This window comes from Mesoplodon mirus (assembly GCF_964341445.2).
Source record: "Mesoplodon mirus genome assembly, chromosome: 2".
NCBI classification, from domain to species: domain Eukaryota; kingdom Metazoa; phylum Chordata; class Mammalia; order Artiodactyla; family Ziphiidae; genus Mesoplodon; species Mesoplodon mirus.
Window position 1 is genome coordinate 7140876 of NC_138977.1, and position 27178 is coordinate 7168053.

The following is a 27178-nucleotide window of genomic DNA, read 5'->3' on the forward strand; positions in this document are numbered from 1 at the left end:
AGAGTTAAGGTGTCAAAACAAGGAGCAAAAGCAAAAAGACTGTCTCATCTGCTACAGCAACAGCCCCGGAGTACACAGGGGTTGACTGTCCTGACCAGGGAATTAGGAGAGAAAGCATCCAGTGTATTGGTACCGGTTGTTCTGTGTCTCCCATTAAAAAAGGCTGCTTGGGCTTCCCTGGTGGCGCAGTGGCTGAGAGTCCGCCTGCCGATGCAGGGGACACGGGTTCGTGACCCAGTCCGGGAGGATCCCACATGCCGCGGAGCGGCTGGGCCCGTGAGCCATGGCCGCTGAGCCTGTGTGTCCAGAGCCTGTGCTCCACAGCAGGGGAGGCCACAACAGTGAGAGGCCCGCGTACCGCAAAAAAAAAAAAAAAAAAGGCTGCTGATCTTGTTAGTAGAGGTGATCCAATGGCAACCTCGCTGATAATCTAGAAAAGTCAGTAGGGCTCTGGGTCCTTTTCCTACCCCTTTGACCTCCTGATGTGATGCACTGTGCATCTGTGATGGGGTTTCTCTGTTCTCTTTTCTATGCCCTGACAGAAACTCACTTTCTCCTAACTGCAGACCATCCTTGTGACCCCATACAAACCACTTTACCCCTGTATACAGTGGTGCTAACAATAGTACCTACCCACAGGGCACTTATGAGGACCTAAGTAGGATAACATTTTAAAAAGATGCTATCATGCTGGACATACAGATTCTCAATTAATGATAGCCTTTACTGTGAACTGTTTTCCCCACTTAAAAGAAACTTAGGTAATCTCAGGATTAGGAGAAACCACCGAGCCCATTTTCAGTACAGACCTGAGTTCTGTACCTTAAGTGGTAAAACTGAAAAAAAAAAAAAAAAAAAAAAAGGCATGTGAACGCTGGGGGTAGGGTAAAAGGGAGCATATAGAACTTTAGGAGTTTCTTCCATGGCAGTGGATGTTCTCCCAAGCCTGCATTCAGTGATCACAGTATTTGCCCTTGGAGTATATTTTGGAAAAATATTTCTAAAATTATCTCTTACCACACTTACAAGTGTAAGGGATTTATTCCTGTTTTTGAGACAAATATGAGCCAGAGAAGTTCCACTGAGACACATGGAAGGCTGGAATGTACATCGGAGGTCGTATTTCCTTCCCTTGTAGGGCTACTGGGTCTCGATAACTCATTTCATCATCCTTCTGCACGGCAGAATTGCACTCAGGCAAGCAGGGAACCTGCCTACCTATTACTTTAGAGATTTTAGAAAAGAATATTACATGTTCTTGACGGTCATGCATTCCAGGCTCTCTCCATAACACATTCCAGAAAACTTGCAGGAAATTCTCCTAATGTCTCATCTAAATCCCTGCTTCTGCCCTTTAAACCCTTTAGATCTTATCTTGATCTCAGTAGAAATAGAAAATAGATGCTCAGTGTGATTTGGCAAAGGCTTGTCAAGTTTTTGAAATTGCTATTTGGTTTCTCATATCCCTCACTTTCTACTCTAGAATAACTCAGTCCCTGTCATTTTTCACTTATTTTTTTTCCCCCATAAACATTTTTGGTCCAAAGCTTTGGGGATGGAGCATTCGTCATTTTGTTGCTCCCTTCTGATACTCCCTGGAGGTGTATATCAGCCCAACAGTGGCAAGGCCCGGGTAGGGGGTGTTCCGTGTAGTAAACCCACTGTCCACCCCACCTGGCCATGGGGTGCTGGCTGCCGCCCTTGCCCCACCACTGCCCACGGTTCTTTAGAAGTGATGTCCAAAGGAGTTCTGGAATTACAGTGGCTCAGCCCACTGCCACTCAGTCCAGTGGCATTCTCTCTTGTTTAAACCAGCAAAGGTTTCAACAGAAGAAAGCACTGGAAACTTTCTCCATTACCCAGAGGCTATAACCAAGAGGCCATTTCTCAAGACATTGTTTCCTCTTCTTCTGAGTTTCTTACTTAGTTTAACGCAGTCCCAGCCTGGCCAGACCTCGAAGACATACTGCCTGACCTTTAAAACTCTGGCCAGAGATGGAACCCTCCCCCTGACACATCCTCCCATGTACAGACATTCCTGAGTCTGACTGGCAGTAAAAGAAAAAAAGGGAGGAGAAAATGTTGCTAAGTATTAGAGGAGAAAAAGAGAATCTAATTATAGAAAAATATAAATGCCATAAAAACAATCATGTTAATCAGCCATCTAGCCCAAGAAGTAGCTCTTAGGCAGCTGCTGGCTTTGCCCCTTTCTGAATCCCTGTCTCCAGCAGGGAAGGTATCAGAATATGTCACTGGGGGGTGTCTTCCAGAACCTTGTCACTGTCTCTGCAGAATCAGTAGACCCCTATTCTATCTCCCTCAGATTCCCTTGAGTCTCTGTTCAGATTTAGCTTCTAGTCTGAGGGACTCTCGTCTCGGGGTAGGGTGGTGGGCGGGTCAGTGGTGCTTAACATTGGGTGGATGCCCACACAGGGAAGTGACCGCTCCACGTGGGCCCTCAGTGTCGTTTGAATCACACCAAAAGCAAACCAGGGCACAGTGGGAATTAACACGGAGGGATACAGGAAGGTGGAGGCGCTCATAGAAAGATAAACCAACGTCTCCCTTCCATTGTTCACTCACCACATACAGAGTCAGGAACACTGACCCCAAACTTGTCATAGCCTGTTTTATAACCCTAATTGCTTTCTTATGTATTGATCTAACTTCCGCGAGGTTGTAAGCTCTTGTCTGGGCTCAGATCATCTTAATCAGCATTGCACTGCTCACAAAACCAGGGCACTTTCTACACAATGGGTGAATATTAGTTACTTGCTAAGTAGTAGATTAATGTATTCAAGTGTATTCTATAACAATAGCAACAAAATTATGTTTGTTATAGCTATAGAGATATCTATGGTTATCTCTATACACACATTAAAATGTAATCTGGGGCTTCCCTGGTGGCACAGTGGTTGAGAGTCCGCCTGCCGATGCAGGGGACACGGGTTCATGCCCCGTTCCGGGAGGATCCCACATGCCGCGGAGCGGCTGGGCCTGTGAGCCATGGCCGCTGAGCCTGTGTGTCCAGAGCCTGTGCTCCTCAACGGGAGAGGCCACAACAGTGAGAGGCCCACGTACCGCAAAAAAAAAAAAAAAAAAAAAAAATGTAATCTGTAGAGATCCACTAACCTGGAATGTCTTTTTCCCCCCAGATTTATTGAGGTTATGATTGACAAAAAATGATACATATTTAATATGAACAATGTGGTATTGTGATATCAATATGCCTATGTAATGATTACCACAATCATGCTAATTAACATGCCCATCACCTCACACAGTTACGTGCATGTGTGTGGGTATATGTGTGTGTGTGTGTGTGTCATGTGGAATGTCTTAAAGTGGTCCAAGGTTGGGTCTGAGTTTGCCTTAGCGTGGTTTTTATACTAATAAAATCAATAATGCCTGTTCATTTGTTAAATTATGTATATTAACGTGAGAATGTTTAGGGATACTTTTAAAGACACCCAGTATTCAAGTTCTATAACCACTCAAGGAGATTTATTAAACAGTTGCAATGCCACTTATTATCAATTGAGAGGCTAATTATTTATTCATAAAGCAATGTGCCCCTGACCCTCACCCCACTTCTATTAGTGTGTATGGCTTTGAGAACCGTAGATGTTCTTTTTCCTATTAGTAAAAATGAGAGAAGTTTTGCTGCAAAACCAGTTAAATCTGTAGGAAGGTGGCATTTCTTCCTTTGATCTCATGACACAGAAATACTTGGTTGTTCCGCTAACTCTTGGTGTCTTCCTCCTCTGGCAGGAGAAGGGGAGAAGTCGTGCAGATAAAGGGGATGAGGAAAATAGGAGAGCATGATTAGGAGGAGAGTGGCAAGAGACATGGTCTGTGAAAGAAAGAGGATGGGGTGGATGCTGTTATTGTCCTGTGGGTTGTTTTTTTGTTTTTTTGTTTTTTTTCTTTGCGGTACGCAGGCCTCTCACGTTGTGGCCTCTCCAGCTGCGGAGCACAGGCTCCTCCGGACGCGCAGGCCCAGCGGCCCCGGCTCATGGGCCCAGCCGCTCCGCGGCATGTGGGATCTTCCCGGACCGGGGCACAAACCCGCGCCCCCTGCATCGGCAGGCGGACTCTCAACCACTGCGCCACCAGGGAAGCCCCCCATCAGTCTTTTATTCTACTCCAGATGGAAAAAAAAAAAAAAAAAGGCGTTGTCCCAATGACCCATCTCCAAGTTTAAAGAATGTGTAATTTGAACACACTTGAGAAAGTACCAGGAGAATCCCATGCATCTCATCATTTTACTGGGGGATGCAGAAGCGGTGTGTGTCATTCCTAGCCGGCCGTCATTCTGCCACACTGGCAGTTTGTCCACAGGGTATGTAGCAGACCAAGTCGGCCTCAGGGGACAGAGCAAACCAAAAAGCAAGTTGGGCCATGTTTCAGGGCCTTTTTGAATCCTGAGACCCCATTGGGAATTTTTCACAATTTTTTTTTTTTTTTTTTTTTTTTTTTTTTTGCGGTATGCGGGCCTCTCACTGTTGTGGCCTCCCCCGTTGCGGAGCACAGGCTCCGGACGCGCAGGCCCAGCGGCCATGGCTCACGGGCCCAGCCGCTCCGCGGCATATGGGATCCTCCCAGACCGGGGCACGAACCCGTATCCCCTGCATCGGCAGGCGGACTCTCAACCACTGCGCCACCAGGGAGGCCCTTTTCACAATTTTTATAGAGTCCCCCCAGACGCTTCCTGCTTGCTGTCCAGCTTATCATTCTGGATAGGAAGCAGGGCCTTCCCATTGCACAGCTCCTGGGGGAACAGTTCATGGGGAATCTATAGCGTCTGTCCCCCGGCAGTGCCAGGAGAAAGTGGCTGCTAAGATGCTGCTAGTAATTAAGGACTTGGCACCTGGGGGCAGCTGCTAAGCATATACTGTTACTATAACATCCAGGTAGAACAAGTGAAATTCCTCTAGGCTCACGTGGGGCTGGGAGACATTCACAGTCATATTAATACACACCACACACACATACACACACACACACCCTGCAACTGTGGCTGGGGTGAGAAATGAATTGTGTCTGGGCCACATGGGAACATGAGTTCCCAAGCCCAAAGGCCATTAACTCCATGTTAATTTACTAAGGTGGTAGGTAGTGATAAGACCCCTAATTTATGTTCACGGATGCTTTGGATAATGGAAACATGCTCATTAAGTATCTTTGGCCAGAGATTTTCCTGTGTAATTAGCACACATCTTAATTATACACTTGGATTTGAAGCTGGTGCTAATCTTAAAGTATTAAAAAACAAATTAGATAAAGAGAAAAGGATTAAAAGAGAGACGGCATAACACAGAGGTTAAGAGTGTGGGCTCTGAGCCATGGCCCAGTTCAAAAACTAGCCCTGGTGTTTACCAGCCCTGCAACCTTGAAGAAGTACTTCCTGTCTCTGTGCATCTGTAAAATGGAAATAACATTGCCTAGTCGTAGGGTCATGGTGAGCATCGGAAGGCTTAAGACCACTAGAAATGGTTTTGAACTGTGCTTGGCACATAAGTGCTCCATAAAGTGAGCTTAGTATTATTTTAGTTGTGGCATTTTCAGAGTAATAACTCTGCAGGTGGAGCATTACACAGTAGAAATTTTGAAAAGGAATAATAACAATTCAGAAATTTGATCCTAAAATGTCAAACTTGCCTACATTTCCTACACAGAAGTAAATTAATAATTCACATATGTAGTAGTTTGTTAAAATGTATTACAGTTTGAAAATGAAGTGTCAACAAACATTTATTGAGTACCCATAAGGGTCATGGAAAGTGATGTTATAGGAGCACATAAGACATTAGCAACTTTCAGGGGCTTTAATTTTAGAAGGCGGTGCGTGTTAGAAAGAGTATAAAATTTTCAAGCATTTTAGAAGGGCTACTTTGGGTAATATGATTGTTATGTAACTGTACTCTTTTACAAAAAGATGCAGGATGAATACACTTGGCTGAAGAATCTGCACACTGAAAATATTTATTTTCTTGAACTATTTAAGGAACTCTAAATAAATACTCAATTCCAAGTGTCCCTCATATATTCATAAAATTACAACATAAAATTAAATGTAACTGAAATGCTAAACATAATATTGATAATCTGCTCAATCGGTTGTGCTACAGGCCACAGCCTTGTGTATCAATGCTAGAGAAAATATTAAGCATTCTTCTTCATGATATTTCATAGCATTGGCCTTAAATCAGCCATGAGAATAGACACAGCATTACAGATCAAAGGCCTAAAACAAGTATGAATTTTATAATTAACTTGCAAGCAAATATCATTTTTAATAAAATTTGAGAATATCACCCTTGTCTATTTCTCATCAATCAAATGATGGTTATCATCAGATGTAGTCTAATAGAGGATAAGGACATTTTAATGAACTGGAATAATTTTAATATCTGCAAAATTATGTGAAAGAATGGAAGTAGCATTGAAGCACTATTTCAGATGTTAATAATAATTTTCAACATTGTTTTTAGTTTCTTACCTGTTGAGCCCTCTGTGAGATAGGAGAGGGAAACACTGTCATTCTCATTTTTCGGATGAATCAGTTGAGGCTTAGAGATAAGTTTATGTGACACAGAGGCAGTTAGTGCCAAGTATCTGATTCCCCAAATGACTAATCTGTGCTATCGAGGATCTTCTCAAACTCTTATAGATACAGTCATCCATTGACCAGCATTGGGGATTATCTGCATGTTTGATTCTTTTCTTCTCCTTCTCTGTTTTGCCTAGTTTTTCAGGCATTTAGTGATTATTTTTTTCTTTGGTTCGTTCACTCATTCATCAGAAGCATCTTGGTCCCCTACTGTATGCCCAGCACTGCTGAGCAGTACTTCGTCAGCCACTCCCCATTAGCATACTACATGAATAGGATACATCTGCTTTTCATTCAGACAGTTATAAAACTCAGGTTTTTCTGCCTCTTTCATTGAAGGAGACAGTCCATGAGAAATGAAATGATCTGAAATAATTGAAAATTTTTAATTGTTTTGCTAATTTCAAACTTCTTAAAGATAGGAATTATATCTTATTCATCTCTTTAGCCCAATTCCAGTATTTTATGAATGTGTGGCAGGTATGTCTGTTGTTGGATAGTGGCTTGTCTTTTATCTGAATCAGTGTTTCTGTGATGCAAGTGGTAAATGTAATATTAACGGCCATACTTACAAGCATGAATGGTTATTTTGAAAATCAAATTAATTGGTGTGGCATAGCCCTACTCTGTGTTAAATTCGTATCCTGTAAGTTTCTCACACATGTTAGAGCTAAGTTGAAGGTGTCTGGTACTTCAAGAATTTTAAAATAAATTTCTCAATAAAATGGAAAATCTTACAATTGCAAAGTAAATTATTACCATAGCTCTAAGCTCAGTTTGGCACATCTGAGCTTTCTCTATCCTTTATCCATTCATTCATTCACCCATCTTCCCCATTATCTATCCATCTCCCCATTAACCCCACCCACCTGCCATCCATCCCCCAATCCTCACATCTACCTCCCAATTCTCTCTCCCACCTCCCCAGTCTTTCTTTCCCCATATCTATTGTAAGAACCCTCAAGAGAGATGTGAATGAAAAGCAGTTACTGTTACACTATTCACAATAGCCAAGACATAGAAACAACTTAAATGTCCATCGATAGATGAATAGATAAAGATGTGGTACATATATACAATGGAATATTACTCAGCCATAAAAACAAATGAAATAATGCCATTTGCAGCAACATGGATGGACCTAGAGATGATCATACGAAACAACGTAAGTCAGAAAGAGAAAGACAAATACCATATGATATCACTTATATGTAGAATCTAAAATGCAACACAAATGAACCTGTCTATGAAACAGAAACAGACTCACAGACATAGAGAACAGACTTGTGGTTGCCGAGGGGGAGGGGGGATGGGGAAGGGATGGATTGGGAGTTTGGGATTAGCAGATGCAGACTAATATATAGGATGGATAAACAACAAGGTCCTACTGTATAGCATAGGGAATTATATTCAATATCCTGTGATAAACCATAATGGAAAAGAATCTGAAAAAAATATATATATATGTATAACTGAGTCACTGCTATACAGCAGAAATTAATACAACATTGTAAATCAACTATACTTCAATAAAGTTTGGTTAAAAACAGTTGCTATTAAAGTTAATACTGATTCTTTGGTTTTATGATGAACGCACTATTTATTGTCCAAAATGTGGTACTTTTAGGAGTAAACAGGGCACTTACTAATAAGCATGCTGGGAAACAAGCATAAACCAGGACTGTTCTGGGTAAATCAGAATATGGTCACTTGTAATACATTCTACTAAAATTCTAAAGTGGTATTCCTGTACCGTATTGTGATATCTTTTAGTTATAGGCTATATGACCTGTGAATTGTTTATTTATACTAAAAATATAGAGTAGGAGAGATTTTTAAGGATTGTGTAATGGTATAACTCACACCTGAATTTTTTAATAGCATTAATTCCTGTACATTTGTACATTAATTCCTGTTAGTGCCCCAATTTGGGATCATCCAGATATTTCATTTCTTCCCTTCTGTTGCCTTTCTTTGGGGTTGATTAGCTCCCATTCATTCAGTGGAAATCTGTAAGTCACTTTGTGTAGGCATAGCATTTACCAAGGTGCCGTGGGGGCTGTAAAAGAAGAGGAACACCCAATCTTTATGCCTCAGCAGTTCACAGTATAGCCGGGGACATCAGTCGGTCTAACAGCATCTGCACAAAATAACTACTCTGAGTAAGCAAGTGGTTGCACATGGACCACAGCAGGAAGAGTAAGTGGTAGAGAAGCACCAAAGAGGAATAAGTAAAGGGCCAGAGAAAGCTGATTAGAGGGAGCAGAGACAGCACTAAGATAATAAGCTCGATCAGGCGAGTCTAGCCCTTGTTGCCAACTCTTTGGTGGGTAATAGGTGGGAATTATTGGCTTATATAAGATTTAGTTGAGGCATATGTAACTTATTAGCACCTGAAATAATTTATCCTTCCTCTGAGCTCTTAACTCTATTTTACATATACTAGCTGTGTAGTCTTGGACAGATTTCTTGACCCTTCTGGTCTGCTTCCTCTTTATAAAATGAGAATCATAATAGTACCTAGTCATAAAATTGTTAAAGTGGTAATTTATAAAAAGCATTTAGGACAGTGTCTGGTATCAGAAAAATATTGAATAGGGGCTGTTCCTACTGGTATAACAAGACATCCTTAGAGGAAAAGTACGCTTTAATCAATATAAGTCAATATTTGCTTGCAATTTACCTCATGTAAGGTATGCCAAACATAATCTTTTTTTAATTCCTTTTTTTTTGGTGTGGTGCCACTTACTGATTTATTTATTTAATTCCAGTTTTCCTGAGATAATCATCGACCTACAGCACTGTATTAAAGTGTACAGCATAATGATTTGACTTACATGCGATATGAAATGATTATCCCAATCAGATTAGTGAACGTTTGGCATCTCATATGGATACAAAATGAAAGAAATAGAATTTTTTTTCTTGTAATGCAAACTCTTAAGATTTACTCTTAACAATATTTGTATATAACATACAAAAGTGGTGTGCTTTAGATGGTATTTATGCCAAACATAATCTTAATTTGCCCTGTTATATATATATATATATATATATATATATATATATATATATATATATACTTTTTTTTTTTTTACAGCTCGAAAGTCCAAGAAGTTGGGGAAGTTAAAAGGGATTCACGAGGAACAGTCACAGCAGCCTCCACCTCCACCCCCACAGAGCCCAGAGGAAGGAACTACGTACATCGCTCCCGCACAAGAGCCCTCCGTCAACTCAGCACTGGTTCCTCAACTCTCCACAATTTCCCGAGCGCTCACACCTTCCCCTTCCATGGTCCTTGAAACCATCGAACCCGAGATTGTATATGCAGGCTATGACAACTCCAAACCAGATACAGCCGAAAATCTGCTCTCCACCCTAAACCGCTTAGCAGGCAAACAGATGATCCAAGTCGTGAAGTGGGCGAAGGTAATTCCAGGTAGGATGGCCTCGCGTTTCAGGGTCTGCGTCCTGAACTAGGCACGTCAGGGCCACAGAGCGTACCGTATGCAGCAGTGCGATTGAGTTTGCTTTCTGTTCGATCCCGACACCCAGTTTTTTACTCGATGTCAAATGAATTAAGTGTGTAGAAGAAAAATCTGGTGAATGTGATCATTTCTCTTGAGCAGTTAGAGTTAAGGGTTCTGTTAATAGAACATACCCATTTCTTATGTTGAGGATTGAAATGGAAAGTTTCATTCTAGTAATATTAATAAGGCAAAACACATTCTAGTTGTCAAAGCAAGAATTGAGCCCATTATTAGCAGCTCGTAGCCAGGGCTACTCTAAGCCCTAGACCAGGTAAATCAAGATATATATACACTACTATATATAAAATAGATAACTAATAAGGACCTGCTGTATAACACAGGGAACTCTACTCAATACTCTGTAATGGCCTATATGGGAAAAGAATCTAAAAAAGAGTGGAGGGCCTCCCTGGTGGCGCAGTGCTTGAGAGTCCGCCTGCCGATGCAGGGGACACGGGTTCGTGCCCCGGTCCGGGAAGATCCCACATGCCACGGAGCGGCTGGGCCCGTGAGCCATGGCTGCTGAGCCTGTGCGTCCGGAGGCTGTGCTCTGCAACAGGAGAGGCCACAGCAGTGAGAGGCCCGCGTACCGAAGAAAAAAAAATAAAAATAAAAAAAATAAAAAAGAGTGGATATATGTATAGGTATAACTGATTCACCTTGCTATACAGCAGAAACCAACACAACATTATAAATCAACGATACTCCAATAAAAATTAATAAAAAAAAAGACCTCCCAGGTAAGCTGCAGGGGCCTCTGAAAGAGTCTCTCTGAAAATATCTTACCTCCATAACCTTTTAATTTGTCCTTGAAATTCCTACTTTAGTCAGTTTTATGCTGTAGCATTTTATTAATAAGGCCGCTATTAATGTACAGAAGCATTGCTCAGAATTGTGATCACAATGTCCCAGTTCATTCATCCAAAGCGGTGTCATAGATGCCCTGTGGTCAGCCAGCAGCCGTAAGACAAAAGACTGGGGAAAGCTCTGATGACTGACTCTTTGAAGGGGAGGTTGCCCAGGTGAAACTATATACAAACAGAAGAATACCCTGGTGCCCCTGGGAGTACAGAGGGTGAGAAAAGAAACAAAAGAAAGGCCTGAGGTCCAGAAAGGAAGACTGTGGGTAAGGCAGGACAGCGTCAAGGATGCTTATTCTGCCTCAGAAGTCTGTTGAAGTCTGGCATTATCCCAGCCTAGGGGAAGCAAGGAATAAGACTTTTTCAATCACTGCAAACTCATGTAAAGTAAAATCTTCCACCAGTATTGCAGATATGCAAGAGTTGACGTCATTAGATTATCTTTTATTTTGAAGTTATTCATTGTGAGTAGGGTGAAGCAAGTGGTCCAGGTGAATACAAATTCTTTCAGTCTAACTAAGGGTTGTAGACCACCGTCCACAGTGAAACGCCCAGAACATCTTAGTTTTTTTAGCCCTGGCAGTTTACCCTCATTGACAATTTAAGGTGAATTTAGCATGAAATGTTGAACAGGACCAGGTCCATGATAGGTGCTCCGTAAATAACTGTGGAATTGATGTGAGTCAGTGAGAGTAAGGGGGCAGTTTGGGGTTGACTTACGAAGCTTCTACCTGGAATGTACTTAAATGCTAAGTGTATTTCTGTGATGAATTGTTCTCTTCTTCAGGATTTAAAAACCTGCCTCTCGAGGACCAAATTACCCTCATCCAGTATTCTTGGATGTGTCTGTCATCATTTGCCTTGAGCTGGAGATCGTACAAACATACAAACAGCCAATTTCTCTATTTCGCACCAGACCTAGTCTTTAACGAGTAAGTACCTATTAATTAGCCTTCATAAAATAAACCCAAGAGTTATTTGCTGTGCTTTTTTATGATTTCTAAACAGATGTACCTTTGTGAAAGAATCCACTGATACTTTTTTTAAGAGTTAAAAAGCTATCATTTGAGAACTTAAAAATTACTTTTTTACGAAATTATAATGCACATGTCTGAGTATATATAGATCAGTGTATAGACATCTCACATGATAGTATGTGGGAATTGTCCCAAAGAATGATGATCCAATTGGCTCCCAAAACTTGATTGGTACAAAGCCACAATTAATAGAAAACAATCTCTTTTGGTATCTACTCCAGTTGGGAAGACTGTCTAATTTCTAGGAAATGTGAATGTATAAAGTGCCAGTTTTTGAGCACAGTCATATAATGATTCTTTTGTTAATAGTATACATCTGCTCAGTGTGTTTTCATGACAATCATAATTACCCTTCTTTGTGATCATAAGAGAAGCCAAACTGTTATTCTGTAGTGAAACATTTTTAGGTTTATGATGCATTTTAAAAAGATTGGAAGAATAGTACTAGATTTTTCTTTGGCCGTGAATTCCTCCCTATGTGAAGTTTACATTTTAATATTGTTTGCATTCTACATTAGCACATTTCGCGCATGTTTATATCCAGCCATGCTTCTTTGTAATTGTTGGGTCAAGAAATAGATAAATTAAAAAGGAACATTTGAATGATGATAGTAACCACGGCCATAATCTAACAGATGGCTGTCTCTCAAGATATGAAAATAGGGGTTTTTCAATAGGGAAGGAAGCAGATGAAAAATAAATTCGTGATAAGAGAGAGAAAAGGTACGTGAAAGATTCAAAGTGGACATGTAGTGCCAAAATACCTAAATTGTACCAGTGGTAGTTGCCCTGAGAGTATCCCTTCACCCAAATACAGGGGACCTCGGAGGCAGTTTTAGTCCAGGATAAACTAGGAGCATCAGTTGTTGGTTCTTGGGGTGACCGTTCTTTGGGCAATTAGTCAGAACAAATAATTCTACTAGTGCATAAATTTTCTTCATGCTTCAGAAGCATGAAGTGAGGCCAAACAACTGACAGGCACATTTTAATTTACTTGTTTTCCTGAGTAATCGGCTGATATTATTAAATAGTAAGACTGTTTTTAAAAATGGTCTATAAACCAAAAGGAAAACATATTTGGATTCCCTGGCGGTACATCCAGTGGTTAGGACTCTGCACTTCCACTGCCGGGGGCCTGGGTTCGACCCCTGGTCAGGGAACTGAGAGATCCTGCAAGCTGCTCAGTGTGGCCAAAAAAAAAAAAAAAAAAAAAAGAAAGCATAGTAAGGAGGTTCTTTGTTTTAAGAGGACATGTGGGTAACTACGAATCTCTGTTGGTGCCATCCGGAGTGTCTCCTTTAGATTTTGTTTTAATAGAAGATTCATTTAACCTTATTCAGTGAATCTGTTGATTCTTTGTAATAAAATACATATAATATAAAATTTTCCACTTTAACCATTTTTAGTGCACAATCAGTAGATTAATTGCACCGACGCTGTTGCGCCACCGTCATCACTGTCCATCTCCAGTACCTTCTTCATCATCCCAAACAGAAACTCCGGACCAGTTAAGCAGTAACTCGACATCCTCCTCTCCCCCAAAGCCCTGATAACCTCTGGTCTATGAATTTGCCTATTCTAGATATTTCATATAAATGGAACCATATAATATGTGTCCATTTTTTGTCTGACTTATTTCACTTAGCATAATGTTTTCAAGGTTCATCTTTATTGTAGCATGTATCAGAATTTCATTTCATGGCTGAATAATATTCCATTGTACGTATGGGTAGAATTGACCTCGTTGTTTGCAGAGTCTGTAGTCGTGCACTGACCTTCTGGCACATTTATTTGTAACCTCAAAGTCAGTATTTGCAGGACAGGCCGTAAATTTGAGGTACACAGCATGTACATTTCAGCTGAGACTCTGCCTTCTTGTTTCAGCTCTCATAGTGTAAACAAGTGTCTCTTCCATGGTCTATTTAGTGCCATGTTTTTTGCATTGTTGTGCTTTTTGCTGGTGATTTCACTGTTTAAAATGACCCACAAGCAGAATGCCAGAGTGCTGTCTAGTGTTCCTAAGTGCAAGAAGGCTTTGATGTGCCTTAGGGAAAAAATACAGGTGTTACACAAGCTTCTTTCAGGCATGAGTGACAGTGCTGCTGGCTGTGAGTTCAAAGTTAATGACTCAAGAATATATGTTAATAAGGTGTCTTTAAACAGAAATACACATAAAACAAGATTATGTGCAGATCAACTGATGAAAATGTTATGATCAGTGTCCACTACAACTTTATAGAATATAATTACTGTACCTATTTTTACCAAATAAAGAGAACTGATCACATTTTGTTGATCCATTCACGGATACGTGGGTCGTTCCTGCCTTTGGCTATCACGGTTAACGCTGCTATAAACATTTGCATATGAGTATCTGTTTGAGTCCTGATTTCATTGCTTTTGGGTATACACCTAGCAGTGGAATTGCTGGGGCATATGGGTAATCTACATGTAACTTTTGAGGAACCACCGAACTGTTTTCCTCAGCAGTTGCACAATTTTACATTCCCACCCTCAGTGTACAAATTAAAAAGAGCAGCAAGAGTTCCAAGTTCACCACATCCTTGCTACCACTCATTTTCTGGGTTTTGGGGTTTGTTTTTTTGCTTTTTTAAATAGCTATACTAGTGGGTGTGAAGTCCTGGGGGCTTCTTTGGTTTGTTCTTCTTGAAATATATTTGTCGTATAACACTGTAACTTTAAGGTATACTACGTGTTATTTGACACATTGATATGCAATAGGATTGCCGTTGCAGCAGTGGTTAGCACCTCTGTTGCATTACATAATTATCATTTCCTTTTCTGAGTGGGAATAACTAAGATCTTGTCTTTTGGCCAGTTTGTTTATTATAATATGGTATTGCCGTCTATAGTCTCTGTACGGTGCATTAGATCTCCAGGACTTACTTGTCTACTGGTTGCAACTTTGTCCCCTGAAGCAGCACCCCTCCTCTTCCCCCATCCCCCGGCAGCCACCATTCTATTCTCTGTCTTCTCAAGCTTGGCTCTGTTGGATTCCACGTATAAGTGATATCATACAGTATTTGTCTTTCTCTGCCTGACTTATCTCATAGCAGGTGTGAAGGACTGTCAGTGTGGTTGTGATGTACACTTCCCTAATGACTACTGATGTTGTGCCGCTTTTCGTAGACTTTTTGGCCATTTGTATATCTTCTTTGGAGAAATGTCCATTCAAGTCCTTTGCCCATTTTTAATTAGGTTGTTTGTCTTTTGTTCCTGAGTTGTAGGAGTTCTTTACGTATCCTGGATGGTAAACTCTTATCAGATATAGGATATGTATATTTCTCCCATTCTGTGGGTTGTCATTTCACTCTCTTGATGAAATGACTTTTAAATTAAACTTTTAAAGTAAACTTTTAAATTAAAAGTACATCAAAGGACACTATCAAGAGAGTGAAATGACAACCCACAGAATGGGAGAAATATACATATCCTATATCTGATAAGAGTGTGTCTTCTGAACCTGTACCCCTATGTCCCTCAGCCGGTGCCTGTACCTCAGACCCTTTGCCAAAGGGAAGGAAACTGTCTGGCATTTTGTGCAAGGGAGTAATGCATGCTGTTCAGCTGAGGATAGAATGCATTGGTGAGACCCTCCCTTGTTTTCCCACCCACCCTCAACTGTCTTGGACCCCCTCTCACCTGCATTGGCAGATCTTTTTAAGCATCTGTATCCTTCCCTTGTTTGACTGGCACCTCCTCCTTGAAATCACACTCTGCCTTAATCATTTTTTAATTTCCAGCCCGTGGCATTGTGTCCAGGGCATAGCAGGTACTCCATAAATATTTGGTGAATAAATGAATTACTGAGCAAATGAACCAAACAACCTATTAATCAGTCTAGAAGGGGTTTTCTAGGTTATCATCGCTAGTTATGAGGGTGAAGCTTATGATCAAGAAGTGTGATGTGGGGAAGCGTTTTCACCAACAGAGACGTTGCTATATTTAAAATGGTGAAGAAAACTTGAATAGTTGATCATGTGTGTTTGCCTTCAGCTGTGAAATGGATCTGAAAGTTCCCAAAGATCTTATCCTTCAGATCTTTTCCTGTGTACTGGCTTCATTAGAGTTGGAGGAAAGATGCGAAGTAGAGAATAATTAAGGAAAACATTCTTTCTAAGTTTTTTTTTATTAAACATTGGGGTGAAGATATGAGTTAATACTTTAAATTAGAATAGAACTTTTCTTATTATAAACTTAAAACTTTTCAAATATGTATTAAATGATTCATTATTCAATTTCACCTTGAAACAGCTTATCATATATGGCTCCAGATCACTGCAAGTATTCAAATGTCTTATCAATTTCAATATACGTATTCAAACTCCCATTTAAGCCTGAAATGAAATTTCTTCAAATTTTTTTTAATTTCTGTAATGAAGGTTCAGTATTACGCTCTTTTAAGTGTCAGCCAATATTTTAGAATTAAAAGCATATACATATTATTAATTTTATTGAAGTATAGTTGATTTACAATGTTGTGTTAATTTCTGCTGTACAGCAGTGACTCAGTTATGCATAATATATATATGTATATTCTTTTTCATATTCTTTTCCATTATAGTTTATCACAGGATATTGAATATAGTGCCCTGTGCTCTACAGTAGGACCTTGTGGTTTATCCATCCTATGTATAATAGTTTGCGTCTGCTAATCCCAAACTCCCAATCCTTCCCTTCCCCATCCAACCTCCCCCTTGGCAACCACCAGTCTGTTCTCTATGTCTGTGAGTCTGTTTCTGCCTCGTAGAAAGGTTCATTTGTGTTGTATTTTAGATTTCACATATAAATGATATCATATGGTATTTGTCTTTCTCTGTCCGACTTACTTCACTTAGTATGATCATTTCTAGGTCCATCTGTGTTGCTGCATATTACATTATTTCATTCTTTTTAATGGCTGAGTAATATAGAATTAAAAGTATATTTAAAAGCATGTTTATATTGTTCCAAGTCAGAGCCCAATTAAAAAATGTATTTTCGATGATCTTTCACTGTCTTTGCAGTTCTGAACCTTTGATTATTTCAGTTCAGAGACTGTTGGTGACAGAGAGAGTTGAAGTCATAGTGCCACTTTCTGAGTCCCTTGGGTGAGTGCTGAGTGCGACTCCTGGGAGGGCAGTGTTTGCCCAGCTCCTTAGTGAGGGGAGGTGAGCTCAGCCCACACTACCCTCTTTGCTCAGTGCTGGCAGCACCAGTAGAAAACCATAGGACTTAGTTATCAGTCATTTCAGGCCATGTTTCCGTGGAGCGATGTCCCTGTTGTGTCCCCACTGGGGACCACTGTGCCGCCATAGCCCAGCCGTCCTTAGTGAGTGGCTCTCCCCAAGGCCAGTCTGCCAACAGGACAGTCTCCTTAAGGTCCCTCTGCACCTAAGGTCCTAAAGTTCCAGTAGTCTTCGCTCACTCATGCTGTGTGTTCCAGGCCATGTCCCTTTTGCTCAGGCAGGGATCAGAGTGTCCCCACAGGGACCCAGGGGTTGGCACGCCCCGCCCTCGCCTCCCGAGGGGGCTGGTTGATATTCCTGAGCCACAGGAGATGACTTCTGTGGCTGGACCCTTGTCTCCAGCAGGGTTAGGACGAGGGGCAGAGGTGCTGATGAGAGAGCCAGAGGGTGGGATGAGCCTGGTTCAGCATCCCCTGCACCGGCTCCATCTGCTTTCCCCCATCTGTCCCCAGCCGCTCTTTCCCTCCTCTGTTCCCTTGCTGCTGCTTTCAGATGGGATTTCTTACTTCCCTCCGCTCACGGGGACACTGAACTGTGTAGTTGCTGTGTTTCTAGTCTCTGACCGCCTCCCTTTCCCTCTCCCCTGCCGACTGTCTCACTTCCTTCCCCCCACCTCCCGCCCCCTCTCTTTCCTTCCTCCTCTCCTCTCTCTTTTTTTCTGTGTCTGTCTGTCTGTCTCTCTCTCTCACACACATACACACATACCCCTACACCTCTTTTCCTGCCACTGAAAAATCAGCAGCCTTCTGAGGTTTCCATTGTTTTGCTTTGTTGTTTACTTCTGGGTCAATTTAAGGGAGTCAAACTAGAAAAGAAAAGAAGTCCTCTTTCTGTCTCCACTGGACCCTCCAACACCCCAGGCCCTGTACCAGCAGCTGGAGGACCAAGGTGTTTAGCAGAAGAGGCTGAACACTTGGCTTGCTGGGCAGGACTGAGAGCCCCCCCTTTAGACGGTGCACGAGCTGCCTGTCTCATCACACTTCCCACAGCCCCTGCCCTTGTGCCCTTCGTCATCCATGCCCGGCCCCTGTAGATGGTTGAGTTTGAGACTCCTGAATAAAGAAAAACAATGTCACAAATAGAGAACGGTCATTCCTTGTCTGCAAGGGACAGGAGCATCGCAGAATGGAACTATCTTTCTTTTGCACAAAACTAGGTATAAAGGACATCTTGCCACCCGAAGGAGGCCAGGCAGAGGGAACTGCAGGAGAGGGTGCAGTGGGGTCTGAGGAGGTTTTGTAAGTGACAAACAAGAAATAATTAGTTATACATGAGGGCAGAGAAAATGTAGGTACAGTCCCAAAACAGGAGGCGTTTCTTTTGCTTCTTTTTTTTTCCTAAAGATTATCTTGTTTGTTTTTTTTTTTAAATTATTTTTGGCTGTGTCGGGTCTTAGTTGTGGCACGCAGGCTCTCTAGTTGAGGCGTGTGGGCTTAGTTGCCCCACAGCATGTGGGATCTTAGTTCCCCAACCAGAGATCAAACCCACGTCCCCTGCTTTGAAAGGTGGATTCTTTACCACTGGACCACCAGGGAAGTCCCCCTTTTTCTTCTTTTTTCAACAATATTTCTTCCCCTTTATCGACCTAGCATGATGGTGAGAAGTAGAGTTTGGAGTTAAAAGTTACTTCCAGATATGTCAGCAGAGGAGGTGAGGGGAGGGAAGTTCTTTTTTTTTTACCTTTTTTTTTTTTTTTTTGCGGTACGCAGGCCTCTCACTGCTGTGGCCTCTCCCATTGCGGAGCACAGGCTCCGGACCCGCAGGCTCAGCGGCCATGGCTCACGGGCCTAGCTGCTCCGCAGCATGTGGGATCTTCCCAGACCAGGGCACGAACCTGTGTCCCCTGCATCGGCAGGCGGACTCTCAACCACTGCGCCACCAGGGAAGCCCGGGGAGGGAAGTTCTTGAAGGAATGGGCAAGCTGCTCACATCAAGAAAAGTTCATCACAGGGAATTATATTCAATATCCCATAATGGATAAGAATATGAAACTGTAATGGAAAAGAATATGAAAAAAATAGAAATATATGTATAACTGAATCCCTTTGCTGTACAGCAGAAACTAACACGCCATTATAAATCAACCCTACTCCAATTAAAAAAAGAGAAGTTCCTGAGAGGAGCGTGCAAGGGCCAGGGACCTCCCTTCCCTGAGAAAAATGAGTACGCTAAGGAGAGCAGTCTTAATTTAAAGCTAGAATCGCAGGTAGATGCTCTCACTCACTTCTTGTCCTGTCTTGTTTTTCCCCATCCACGCCTCTCATTTTGGACCACTCTGGGGAGGAGGAGATAAGTGATGTTCACTCAGTGTGTTCATTCGACAGATATTTCTTGAGCAACTTAAATACACCAAGCACTGTTCTAGGCACCAGGAATTCAATGGTGAACAAAACATGGGGCTCCCGCTCTAGTGGCAGGTAGGGGGTGTCATGGGAAAAGTGAAGGCAGCATCATGAAGAAATCCCACCTGCCGTATCCCCAGAGAATATGACTCAGGTGATATCCCATCATCCTCATATAGGACCACAAAAAAGTGGCATTGAAAATAGTAAGGGGCAGTGTGAAGGAATTCTCTCAGAGGACTTGCTAGCTCCCTTGGTTAGCCCCACTGATGACCTTTCGGTGCTTTAAAGGATCGAAGGTCATTCCTGACTCAGGCCCTTCACACTTGCTGTTTGCTCTGTGAAGGAGGATGGTGCATTCTCACCTTGTCTCAGCTCAGAGTATTCCTATTCGGACAGATTTTGCCCGACCACCAGACCTAGGGTCTATACCCTCCCTGACCACCTTGCCCAGTCCCTCCCATCATATCACATGTTTATTTTCTCTGTAGCAGGTCCCCTGACCCCATAACGTAGGCTCAGGGAGGGGAGGAAGCTGGCCTGTGTGGTACAGCTTTGCATGGCCAGCACCTAGGATACTGTCTGGCATTAGTAAGTACTTGATGAACTAAGTACTTAGTACTTAGTACCTAACTAAGTACTTAGTTTCAGGGGTACAGCAAAGTGAATCAGTTCTACAAAAACATATGTCCACTCTTTCTTAGGTTCTTTTCCCATATAGGCCATTACAGAGTACTGAGTAGGGTTCCCTGTGCTATACAGTAGATTCTAATTAGTTACCCTTAACAGGGAGAGAAAGGGGAGGGATAAATTAGGAGATTGGGATTGACATATACACACTACTGTATATAAAATAGAGCTAATTAATTTTAAAATGCTATTTTCAACATTATTTCCCTGCAAAAACTCTATGCCAACCAAATTAACCTTCCTCTTCCCTTTGTCCTGTCTTTCCACTGCTGTGCCTTTGCTCCTAACATTTTCCTTTCTCTCCCCCAAGCCCAACCCAAAGGATGCTTCCTCTCCAATCACTTCTCTTACCATCAAAGTCAATAGTGACTTGTTCCCCCAAAACTGTTTTTATCTGTGTCAATTTTTTCTATATCAGTCCTTTGGTACTTTCTATGTTTTACTGTGTGTGTGTGTGTGTGTGTGTATTTTTACACATACATTTTTACTCCAGATATACTGTAAACTCCTAGAATTCAGGAAGTATTTTAAAATTTTTCCTTAATGTCTTGCAAAATGCTTTCTACATAATTGGCACTCAGTGATGATTTTGGGGGTTGGTAATGAGTCTTCTTTCCAGTGCAAGGGTCAGAAACAAGATTTTTGGTGTGGGTTGACCCTACAGTGCTTTTAGGGCTTGGCATGTAAACTTGATGAAAAGGATTTCCCTTTCAAGGTTGACTTCAAGAACACTGCTATAGGTTAATATTTCTTGTGTGGAATTTCTTGTAGTGTACTTGAGAAATTTCCTAATTAGTTAATGAAGCTGGGTAATTGCCAGTATAGTATGAAATTAAAGCAAAACAAATAGGAGACTGCAAATGGAATGAACTGTTTAAGCTATTTATAACTATATTGGAATCACAGAGTAGTGGTGATGCAAGAAATATGTCCCAGCGTTACTCTGGCTAACTAGAGGGAGCTATTTTTCATTTCGAGTAAAAGTCAAAACCAGTTTAAGATCATATGTTATGTTTAAAAGGTTTAGTGTGGCTAATATTAGCATGTTGTTCTTTAGTTCAGTTAATGTGCTCAAGGACTTTGGTCTCTTCAGGTAAAAATACTCTTCAATACAAAATAAACTCACTGGAGTATATTTCTTTATTGAAAAAACTGATAGAGAAAAATTAGTTTTGATGCAGTGATTATATTGCAAGATGGGGCAGGTGGCAAGGAATGGATTAACCAACTAACACACTAAGGAGGGCTCCAGGCTTCCCCCCTTGACACAGGTCATAAGACACAAAGATGGTAGCTTTTTTTTTTTTGGCTGTGTTGGGTCTTTGTTGCTGTGCATGGGCTTTCTCTAGTTGTGGCGAGCAGGGGCTACTCTTCATTGCGGTGTGTGGGTTTCTCATTGCAGTGGCTTCTCTTGTTGCGGAGCACAGGCTCTAGGCACGTGGGCTTCAGTAGCTGTGACTCGCAGGCTCAGTAGTTGTGGCTTGTGGGTTGTAGAGTGCAGGCTCAGTAGTTGTGGCGCATGGGCTTAGTTGCTCCGCGGCATGTGGGATCTTCCCAGACCAGGGCTCAAACCCGTGTCCCCTGCATTGGCAGGTGGATTCTTAACCACTGCACCACCAGGGAAGCTCCAGAGATGGTAGCTTTGGCAGTGCCCCTCTGGATTGAAGGAGGAGAATGCACCTGCTGTGTCTTGATATATAAAGTATTTTCTGAACTTGTGTCTTTAGATACTTCTAGAACCCAAACTAGGTCACATGGTTATCCATTTTTATTGTATCACACACGAGAGATGATTTTGGTTTTATATCCATCACTTCCACCAATGAAACCCTAAGCTAATTTAATAAGATTGTGTTTTGGGCAGGCTCTGAAGTGGTTATTTAATTTTTCTTGAGTTCTGAGATTGATACTTTTCTGAAAGAAACAAGTGGAGAAGGGAGAGAAACCAAAAAAAGAAGGTCATATGTGGAGACCCTCCACCTCCTTATTTAAAACTCATCTGTGTATCTGGGTCATTAGCACTGTAGCAGGAATATCGCCCCAGTCAACGTACACAGTGATGGGTGTTGCAAGCTTTGTTTAGCTGAACCCATCTTCTGTGCCCATCCACCTTGAAATAGACACTGCCTCAATAGAATCAATGGAATGAGTAGTTTATAAACTCCTAACTCCCGTTCTGCTACAGTCGTGGTGTCCCTCTCTGTCTTAGGCACCTCAGGCTGCTGTAACAAAACCCCATAGATGGGGTGGTTTAAACAGCAGACCCTTATTTCTCATAGTGCTAGAGGCTAGAAGCCCAAGATCAGGATGCCAGCATGGTCAGGTTCTGCTGAAGGCTTTCTTCCTGGCTTGCAGAGAGAAAGCTGCCTTCTCACTAGCCTCACTTGGTGGAGAGGGTCAGCTCTAATGTCTCTCCTGCTTCTTGGAAGGGCACTAATCCTGTCATGGGGGCTCCACCCTCATGACCCTAAATGCCTCCGCAAAGCCCCACCTACTGATACCATCACATTGGGGGTTAGAGCATCAACATATGGGGGTGGGAGGAGATGAACATTCAGTCCATAACACGCCTTTTACATGGATACTAGAGTGCAAAAGTAATTAATAATCAAGTAGTTTACAGGGGTTATTTGAAGGATTATGGGCTGATGCTGAAAGCTGGTGAAAGGCATCATGCTATACGCCATCTCCCACACATTATCCTATTTCATCTTCACAGCTCTGTGACATGGGAATTTATTACCCCTCTTTCAAAGATGAGGTGACAGAGGCTCAACGTTTTGAGCCCCAGTGTCTCTCAGTCCAAAACTCAGAATTTTTCAACTACATCAAGGCTTATACCTTGACCATGGAACTTGATTTTTCAGGCAGTTAGGCATAGTGGACCTTTGACGCTAATATTGGTTTCATTGGGTGGTTTCAGAGACTGTATGTATTTGGAAACTTTACTGACCAATCATGTATCATCTTTCATAAGAGTTACTCTCTAAAATGGGTGAGAATATGCCCAATGTATAAAGAACACAAATGGAAAATAAAATATTCTTAGAAAAACTGGAACTTTGGTTCAGAGTGTGACTTAGTCCTCCAAATGTGTTTCCTTCCTCTCTGATATCACAACAGTATTTAAGAGCTCCACTGTTGAAGACCAGGGGCTCAGTCCCTAACCTTGCTGATAAGTCCTTCAGTGTTGTCAAGTGAATGAGTTAACTTCACTAGACCCTTGTCTCCCTTCTGCAGAATGAGGGAATTGGATGAGATCACCAGTTCACAAACTTTTTGTTCTCAGGACCCCCTTTATGCTCTTAAAATCATCAAGGATCCCAAAGAGCTTTCGTTTATGTAAGTTATGGCTATTGGTATTTACTCATATCAGAAATTAAAACAAATTTTTTAAAATATTGATTTATTGATTCATTTTAAAATAAAATTAACCTATTACATATTATATAAATAGCAAGACAAAAACATAATAGTATAAACATTTTATGGAAAATAACTTTTTTTTTCAAAACAAAAAAAAATTAGAAGAGTGGCATTGTTTTGCCTTTTTTGCAATTCCTTCAATCTGACTTAAATGAAGACAGTTGCACTCTCTTATCTGCTTCTTACATCCAGCCAGTTATGACTGGTTGTTTGGCCAAAGTGTATGAAAAAGATTCAGCATCACGCAGATGTTTAGTTGGAGAAAGAACCTCTCGGAATCCTGGAAAGGGTCCTGGGGACACCCCCACATCCTCAGACCACATTTGGAGAACCACTGGTCTAGATGATGTTTAAAACCCAACCCAGACTCTGATTCTGCTTGGCTTTCAGGAAGCTTCACTCATGGTCCAGATCTCTGTTTCCTCATTTAATTATCTACATTTCCCACACCGGAGAATCAAAGCTCAGTAGAACATCGTCTCTGTGCTTAAAGGGCTCTCCGTCTAGTAGCCGGATACTTACAGGGCCTGCCATGTGCCATTAGCTCTACTTGATGCTTTTATATGAACCGCTCGTTTATAGACAATCATATTTTAAGACAGGTACGATGATCACTGTTTTATAAATGATGCAGCTGCCTCAGGCAGACAGCAGTTCAGTGGATTATCCACGATCACATAGCAGTGGAGAAGTGAACCTCACATGTGAGCCCAGGTCTTCCCTGAAAGCTCCTGCTGTTTTCATTGCATCACGTGTCTCCTCTCGTCTACAAAGTAGTGGAGAAGGAAGGGTCTCAGAGGTCCCTTCCAGCCTCTTACAGTTTATGATTCTGTAGTTCTGCTTTACCAGTCACATAACTTACAGCTGTGAGAACTTGTGGTTAGCATGAGGTCGATTAAGAAGGAGGGGGAGGGACTTCCCTGGTGGTCCAGTGGTTAGGACACCACGCTCCCACTGCAGGGGACGCAGGTTCAATCCCTGGTTATGGAACTAAGATCCCACAAGCCGTGAGGTGCATCCAAAAGAAAAGAAAAAGGAGGAGAACAATATTACAAAGACTATCCGGGTCACTTCCCCTAAAGTGAAAAGTAAATCTCTTTACTCTTATCATTTAGCCAAAAAAATGAACGACTGGTGTTTTGCTAGTCGGGAGGAAGTATTGAGAATGTCTGCAGTGTGCAAGGCTCTGTGGTGGCCATTGTAAGGGAACCACAGTGACAGTCACAGTTTCCGTTCTCCAGAATTCCATCGTGTGGTTGGTGAATTGAGATGTAGACACATGTGGAGAATAGGGAGCCCTCCTACACTGTTGGTGGGGATGTAAATCGGAGCAGCCACCCTAGAGAACAGAATAGAGGTTCCTGAAAAGACTAAAAATAGGAGGGGTGGGCTCCTGGCCCCGTGTGCTCCCTACCGCCCAGCGCCCACAACAGCCGCAGCGCGATGGCCCCGGAGCCAAGAAGGGCATTTTAGAGCCTCTGGATAGCAGGGAGGGTGTGCTTGGAGACGGCGGCTTTCGCATAACTCTGGAGAATAGGGGCTACATGAAGGCCGGGCTCTGGACTCCAGAATCCGTAGTAGAACATCCAAATGCAGTTCGTCAGCTTCACGTGGAATTCTTGAGAACGGGATCGAATGTCACGCGGACTTTCACCTTTTCTGCCAGTGAGGACAATGTGGAAAGCCAGTGGGAAGCTGTAAACACCGCTGCCCGTGACCTTACCAGAGAAGCAGCCGACAGAGGTGATGCTTTGGTCGCAGGGGGGATCTGCCAGACATCGTTGTACAAACACCACAAGGATGAAGCTAGAATTTAAAAACTTTTTTGACTACAGCTAGAGGTTTTTGCCAGGAAAAATGTGGACTTCTGGATTGCAGAGTACTTTGAACACGCTGAAGAAGCTGTGTGGGCTGTGGAAGTCTTCAAAGAATCCGGAAAACCCGCGGCAGCCACCGTGTGCATAGGCCCAGAGAGAGACAGGCATGGTATAACACCTGGAGAATGTGCTGGAAGCTGGTGAAGGCAGGGGCTTCAGTCGTTGGCGTGAACTGCCGATTTGGGCCCTGGACCAGCCTGAAGACAATGAGACTCATGAAGGAAGGCCTACGGGCTACAGAGCTGAAAGCACACTTGATGGTGCAGTCCCTGGGGTTCCACATGTCCAACTGAGGCAAAAGAGGGTTTGTGGATCTCCTCGAATATCCCTTCACACTGGAGCCCAGAGTTGCAACCAGATGGGATATTCAAAAATACGCCAGAGAGGCCTACAAGCTGGGGATCAGGTACATAAGGCGGGTGCTGTGGATTTGAGTCCTACCACATCAGGGCGATTGCAGGGGAGCTGGCCCCGGAAGGGGGATTTTTGCCTCTGGCTTCTGACAAACATGGCAGCTGGGGAAGTGGTCTCAGCACACACACCAAACCCTGGATTAGAGCCAGGGCTAGATGAGAGTGTTGGGAGAATCTGCTGCCGACTTGGGGCAACCTTTCTGTCCTCAGTGTCAAAGCCAGATGCCTAAGGAGTAATGAAAGAAAACACTGAAATAGCAGAATGGAAAGAAATCCCCCTCAAGCCCCATCTGGAACCCTCCCTCGCCTCTATCCGCAGCCCACCCTGATGTCTCCAGCTGCTGCACAGCTAATGTGCTGTCAGTTCAACATAGGATGCGGATTGCATTCCTGCTGTGCTTAAGCTCCGAGCAGGATGCTGGGGGGAGATGCAAAGCTGATGAGAAAGGCTTCTCGTCCTCCAGGTACTTACTGTCCGGTAATGCTGCAGGACGTGCTTTTGTAGGGCATCAAGAATAGTGAAACTTGTCTTTAGAGTGAATTTGAGATTTTAGAATAACCAGAAGTCAGTGAGCAACAAACCCAGTGATTAATTCAGGTGTCTAAACTAGGTACAGAAGGAGGATAGAGCAGCATTCTAAAGTAAAATTAAAGTAATGAGTCTGGGGCTTCCCTGGTGGTGCAGTGGTTGAGAGTCCGCCTGCCGATGCAGGGGACACGGGTTCGTGCCCCGGTCCCGGAGGACCCCACATGCCGTGGAGCGGCTGGGCCCGTGAGCCATGGCCACTGAGCCTGCGTGTCCGGAGCCTGTGCTCCACAACGGGAGAGGCCACAACAGTGAGAGGCCCGTGTACGCCCCCCCACAAAAAAAATTAAAAGTAATGAGTCTGTCTTTCTTAAATTATTTGTATAATGACTCCAAAGGCAATCCCAAAAGAGAAGATGCAAAAATGTTTTAGGATTTTTTGAAATAATCATATATCCTTCCAGAGTGATTACTTTCAAAGATGATTTTACTTAAAGGTGTTAGGTCCCAGAATTTTTTAAATGTGTCTTTATAATCACAAATAGCTAGATTATAAACTACTAAAGACAAGGACAATGTGATATGCTTCTTATATTTTTTCTTAAAGTATTTAGC

At 42.4% G+C, this 27178-nt stretch overlaps 1 protein-coding gene and 1 pseudogene across 3 annotated transcripts in view; both read left to right on the plus strand.

The window, feature by feature from the left end:
* Positions 1-27178, plus strand: part of NR3C2 (nuclear receptor subfamily 3 group C member 2) — a 369531-nt gene that overhangs the window by 284442 nt on the left and 57911 nt on the right. For both annotated transcript variants that reach the window (XM_082605644.1, XM_082605643.1), the window contains 2 exons: positions 9714-10052; positions 11791-11935. In XM_082605644.1, the coding sequence (XP_082461770.1) occupies positions 9714-10052; positions 11791-11935 (484 nt within the window). The remainder of the gene's footprint in view (positions 1-9713; positions 10053-11790; positions 11936-27178) is intronic.
* On the plus strand, positions 18880-26197 carry LOC309798623 (S-methylmethionine--homocysteine S-methyltransferase BHMT2-like; annotated as a pseudogene). Its single transcript has 2 exons — positions 18880-18885; positions 25169-26197. The product of its transcript is annotated as an S-methylmethionine--homocysteine S-methyltransferase BHMT2-like (transcript).